Source organism: Ursus maritimus, unplaced genomic scaffold, assembly GCF_017311325.1.
Source record: "Ursus maritimus isolate PB19 unplaced genomic scaffold, ASM1731132v1 scaffold_27, whole genome shotgun sequence".
NCBI lineage: Eukaryota > Metazoa > Chordata > Mammalia > Carnivora > Ursidae > Ursus > Ursus maritimus.
The window spans coordinates 27,908,157-27,914,110 of NW_024425230.1; the positions used below are offsets into that span (position 1 = coordinate 27,908,157).

Here is a 5,954-nt window from a genome sequence, read left to right on the forward strand (position 1 = left end):
AGGAATGTTGACTGACTAAATAAGTATGAGAAGAGAAAGGAAGAGTCAGAGATGATTCTGAGGTTTTGAGCTTGTGTAAAATGATTAAAATGGTTGTACCTTTGGCAGAATGAGGTGTGTCAAGATGGGAAAGGGTGTTCTCTGTGCTGAGCTGGAGTTGATTGCAGCACATAAGAGGTGTGACCATAAAGTTGTGTCTCATTCAGAGCAGCTTCATTAATTCATATTTACCTTCATTTGTTTTGGTGAATCACTTTTTCCATTTAAGGATATATCTGATGAAGGAAAAGGCAGGGTACAAGATCAACTAGGTGATTTTGATTTGGATTAAAAGTTAGGATTTAGAGATACTTTCATTCATATAGTTCCAAAATTTATTTTAACCATGGCAACATTATTGAAATAAGTCTGTTGTTTCCCAAGGGAATTACTTGAATGGAAGAATAATCATTTTAATCAGTGATTCTTATCTTGGATCAAGACTCCTTTAAAAATAAGGAGCAATCGGGGTGCCTGAGTGGCTTAGTAGGTTAAGCATCCCACTCTTGATTTTGGCTCAGGTCATAATCTCAGGGTTGTTAGCTCAAGCCCAGCGCCAGGCTCGCCAGCCTCACACTGGGTGTGAAGCCTGCTTAAGATTCTCCCTCTCACCCTCCCCTCCACCCCTCCCTCCTCGCAATCACATGCAAGTGTGCGCACTCACGCACGCTCTCTCTCTCTCACAAAAATAATAAATAAAAATAAGCAGTCTATGGACTCTGTCCCAGAAAAATCACATATGCTCATATACACAAAATAGGGGATCATAATTTCAAGAGATTCTCAGATTCTCTAAAGTAATCTTTGGATCTCTGGTTAAGATCCCCTGATTTCTATATATAAAATCTGTAACATTTGATTTTTTAAGAATTAACAACTTGTATTTAACTGTAACTTCATACAGATATAAAGGAAGCCCTCAGGTGTGGCTAGAATTGGAGACTTCCGAGAATATATTTTCGTTACAGTTGTGATGCTAGAATCCAGGTTGTAAGGTTTTTGGGTGACAACAGGTAGCGAGGAAATGAGAATAGTAAATGTAACCTATAAGAGACCTGGCATGGGAGAAAAGAAACCAGAATGGTAATTAAAAAGTGTAGAGGACTTGAATGTGTTTAAAACCATAGAAGAAGGAGCTAACAGAGAAGAGAATGGAGCCTTAGGAGAGGCCAGAGTTAAGAATGAAAGAAAGCATTCAGGAAACGAGGAAGGATGGGATCTAGGAAGACTGTTGAGGGCTTCACCCTAGTGAAGGGGGAAAGATAACTTTAACTCCTGAGATTGAAGGGAAGGATGAGAGGAATAGGCCTAAAAATAGACATAATTAAAGGGGGAAAATGCAATGCTGGTAAACAGGCATTTCAGAAGCCATGTACCTTGTTTGGAAAAATGGGTGGGTCTTTGCCAAGAGAGTAGAGAGTGTTTCGGTAAGACTCGAAGTTTTCAAAAACCAGCTTTAGAGTGTGTGTTAGGGAAATTGAGGCAGAGACAGACTTCCAAACTGCAGTGAGAGCCCACTGAAATGGGAAAAAATTAATTTATAAGGATTAGGTTTGTATTTCTGTTTCTCTTTTAGACTTTATGATTCTGGAATAAAGGAGAACGTGATGTGGGTCTGCTGTGCAGGGTGGAGACTGGCAAAGTAAGAAAAGGTAGAAGAAGATATAGGAACGTAATAAGGGAAGAACTGAAACAGCTGGCCATTAAACAGGTCGTCTTGGGTCAAGTATAACTAGAAATCATGTAATCTTTGGGTTAGAGAGGATTGGTTGATAAGCCGTGATAAGAATGAGGAACAGGTTTGGGGTGGATGGGGCAGATTTGGTGGAAGAGGAAGCAAGGAGGTGTAGGTGTATGGGGGACTGGCACCTTTGATTTCGATTTGGAGGCAGAACAAGAGTTCTGTGCAAAGCATCTAAGATACGGGTTCTTTTGGGGTTAATGGCCTGGAGGGAAAATGGAGTTAAGGAGGACCAGGGTAGTAAGAGGTGTCCTTCTGGAGAAGGAGGGGAACATGCAGAAAATAGGAGTTTGAATTTAGTGCCCAGGTTGTTTAGGAGGGCGAAGTGGAGTTTTTCTCGATAGCAGAAGATTAAAGATGTTGAATTTAAAGCTACTCAGTACTTGCGGTTTTATTCCTGTCTCTACATTCCACTGTTTAGAAAGATTGTCTTGCAAGAATGGACAACAAAAATGGTTATTCCTAAAGAAGTTCTATACTGGAATAGATTCAGATGGTGGTGGGAAGATTTTGTTACTAATTATTTTATTTTGGTTTTTTATGAACATGGAATAGGAATTTGTCATTCAAGAGGCTTTAGAAGAACATGACAAAAATGGTGATGGATTTGTTAGTTTGGAAGAATTTCTTGGTGACTACAGGCGAGATCCAAGTAAGTACCCTGGATGTGTGAAGGAAGGAAAAGAGCATGGAATTAAAGAAGAAAGGAGTTGAGAGACAATCTTGCTCATTGGGAGCTGTGTTTGACGGGAAAATGGAACAAGAAGTGCATCTGATTTCTGCTCGTTCTGCCAAGTTAAATATAATACAAGCAAAACAGAAGGCCTCACAGCTTACGCGACAATGCAGTCTCGTTCACTTTTAGTTCCACGTCTGGATTCAAAGATTTTTCTTCCTTTTCAAACAAATATAATGTAATTCTCAATTCAAATGGGCGAGGAAGTAAAGGTTGATATTTCTAAATAAAATCCGTACCTTTACATGTAGATCGTAAAAGAGAAACAAAATACTATAAATACTGCTGTAGAAGGTGTCTTACTGAGTGTTTGAAATTGGAGTTTACATATGCAGCTTTTTCTGTTCACAGCTGTCTTTTCAGAATTGTTGCTTGAAAGCATCACTTACTGTGAATCTCACTTTAAAATTACACATGGTATTACTTTATAAGCACACGTAAGAAGCTTTATATAGTCACACGGTGTACATAAAAACATTACCCAGCTCAACTGTGGGAAAACTAGATACCAGAACAAGTGAGAGCAGTTAACAGACTTACTAGTTTGTGATAATGCACATCGATTTAGAAACTTTGAGCTATTTAGACTTAAGTGTCACTTTTGAAAATTATATAGTGTGTACTTATGTCAGGACTTTTCACATAAGCAGATCTATTTCATTGGGCTTCCTTTATGTAGTAAGCTTTAAATTCATTTCCTTTATTCTAGGGATGTACCAAACTTATTGGATACATGTTACATTCTTGTGTATGTATATTGTGTTTTATTTTTGCCATTAAGCAGCAAATGAAGATCCAGAGTGGATACTCGTTGAGAAAGATAGATTCCTGAATGATTATGACAAAGATACCAATGGCAGGCTCGATCCCCAAGAGCTGTTGTCTTGGGTAGTACCCAATAATCAGGGCATTGCACAAGAAGAGGTAAGTGTTAGAAAGTGATTATAATCTCCCACTTCCTCCCCCAAATTAGGTGCTGTTGATAGGAAAGGAAGTTCAAAGCCTTAAGCCAAAGAAAGAAGTAATGGGGTTGTTTATTTAAAATAGGATCCGTGCATTGCTATTTCTTGACTTAAATCTGTGAGCTGTTTTAGATTGTCAAGGAGACAAGGAAGTTAAGATTGTATCATGTATTAATTTGATCGCACAATGAATTGAATAATAAAACTTTATAATTTATCTATAGGGGCCCAAAGTGGGTTATATTAATTTGGCTTAACCTCGAGATATCCTAAATAGGGGTTGAGTGGGGAGGAGGCAGAACCTAGCAGAAATCAAGAAAGAGGATAATGAGAAAAGCTGTAGACAGCCGTGCTTATAATATATAATATTTTGAAAGACAGTAATGAGTACTTGGCATACCTGAATGATTTTGACCAATCAGATCACACTGAAACGTGAACATCTTGCTAAAATACTTATTATACTTGACTTGTTTTGTTTTGTCTTAAAGGCTCTTCACCTAATTGACGAAATGGATTTGAATAGTGACAGAAAGCTCTCGGAAGCAGAGATTCTGGAGAACCAGGACTTGTTTCTAACCAGTGAAGCTACAGATTATGGCAGACAGCTTCATGATGAATATTTCTATCATGATGAGCTTTAATCCCTGGGTAGATCTGAATAGAATACTATCTTCTTTTATAATTTGTTACCAGCTTTACTTTTGTGATAAAATATTGATGTTATATTTTACACTCAAGTCTTAACCACAGTCAAAATTATCTTAAATGTAGATTGTAATTTTGGCCTTTTAGAAGAAAAATGAAACAAAACCTGGTATTTATTTCAAAATGTATTGAAGAAATAAAACAATATTGTGCCATATGACAACAAAGTCTTTCCTAAATATTCCATCTGTTTAGTACTGTATTGTGGGATATTTGAGTTCTATTTCCATACTTGAAAAAAATGGAGGATTTTAGAGATGCCTGAACAATATTATTTAAATAGTATGTGACTGAGCTATCACTTTTTCTTTTGTTTTAAGTAGATTTAACTTGGGAACTGACAGAAAGGACATTGTTTTTAGATTTAGCATTTTGTTTTAAAACCTTTAAAGGAACCTTTAGAAGGACTTATACCTCACATTTTAATGTTGAGAAGTTCTGCCTACTTTTAAAATGGTTTCTATAAAGGGTTTTATTGTATGAAATAGAACTTTATATTTTTGCATATGTATAGATAGTAATTATATTTAATGTGTAACTATAGCATTATGGTGTGTGGAATTTGACATTGTCCAGAACTCTTCATTTTTGACTGATTAAAAATGAAATGTCCTGTCTTTTTATATGTTTGTTTTTCTTTGATCTTCCAGATAAATCTAGAATTTAGAATAGGTTTTGTTGAATTATACATTATCTTACCTTCTCCATTCCTATATTTGGCTAGTGAGTGTTCTCCATCCTTGAATTATTCTTGCTGCATGTTATTTTTTTTTCTTTTTGATAAAAGAATCGTGTTACAATTGAATGTATACCTGACATATTTCAGTTGCTATTGTAACAAATGTGGTCTTGCTGTTTGGTGCTATAATAGTCATAAGAATTACACAGGTTGGGGGCCTGGGTGGCTCAGTCGGTTGAGCATCTGCCATCGGCTCAGGTCATGATCTCGGGTTCCTGGGTTCAAGCCCCATGTCAGGCTCTCTGCCCCACAGGGAGTCTGCTTCTCCCTCTCTCTCTGTCCCTCCTCCACCCCTGCTCATGCTCGCTCGCTCTCTCTTCTCTCAAATAAATAAATTCTTACAAAAAAAAAAAAGAATTACATAGGTTGAAATCAGTAGTAGAGCTGGTTGGTTATTAGTGGTAGAGCTCAGTATCTGTTACACTAAAAGTGAAATCATACTTGGTAAGTATTTGTCTATACCTAAATGTTCAGTTTTAACCTTATTCTGGAGATCAATTTATTTACCTTTGGAGGGAATAAGAAAAGTGAGAAGGTGAGGAATTTGTGTTTTCCTAGCCCTTACCCACAGATTCTTTTCCTTTCTTTTTTAAAAAATTACTTTTATTTGTAGGGAAGAAGTCAGCTATGTAGTCTGTTAATCTTTTCCCAGACTAAAGTTGTGTCCTCTGTGGCACACATAGCATTCCAGGGGCTCAACGGGTCCTTAATGAATATTTGGGAAAACCTGAAGCTCTTTTCTGATAGAATTGACAGCGTCTGCCTACCTCTCTCCCATCCCCATCTTTGCTGATATGAAGTATGAATGCAAGTTGTAAACTTTTATACCATACTGATAGCTTGCTTACTTGGTATCTAAAGTACAAGGTTTTCATTTTAACCTACAACACCTATCTGGTCACAGCAGTTTAAGAATTAAAGATAGACCTCTATCACTCACTTGTCACTTGTCAGCCTTACTGAAATAGGGGTATTTGGAATAACTAGTTTGATTAGCATGATAACTATTTGTTTTTATTACTAGATTCT

The 5,954-nt window shown here is 36.9% G+C and overlaps 1 protein-coding gene across 2 annotated transcripts in view; it reads left to right on the top strand.

The window, feature by feature from the left end:
• The window catches only part of RCN2 (reticulocalbin 2), a 15,583-nt gene extending 10,774 nt beyond the window's left edge, over window positions 1-4,809 (top strand). Inside the window, exons 5-7 of one of the 2 annotated variants that reach the window (XM_040642945.1) lie at window positions 2,336-2,432; window positions 3,298-3,440; window positions 3,970-4,809. In XM_040642945.1, the coding sequence (XP_040498879.1) occupies window positions 2,336-2,432; window positions 3,298-3,440; window positions 3,970-4,122 (393 nt within the window). In that variant the 3' untranslated portion in view covers window positions 4,123-4,809. The remainder of the gene's footprint in view (window positions 1-2,335; window positions 2,433-3,297; window positions 3,441-3,969) is intronic. The other variant, XM_040642946.1, reaches the window with a different exon arrangement.
• Window positions 4,810-5,954: the final 1,145 nt, after the last annotated feature.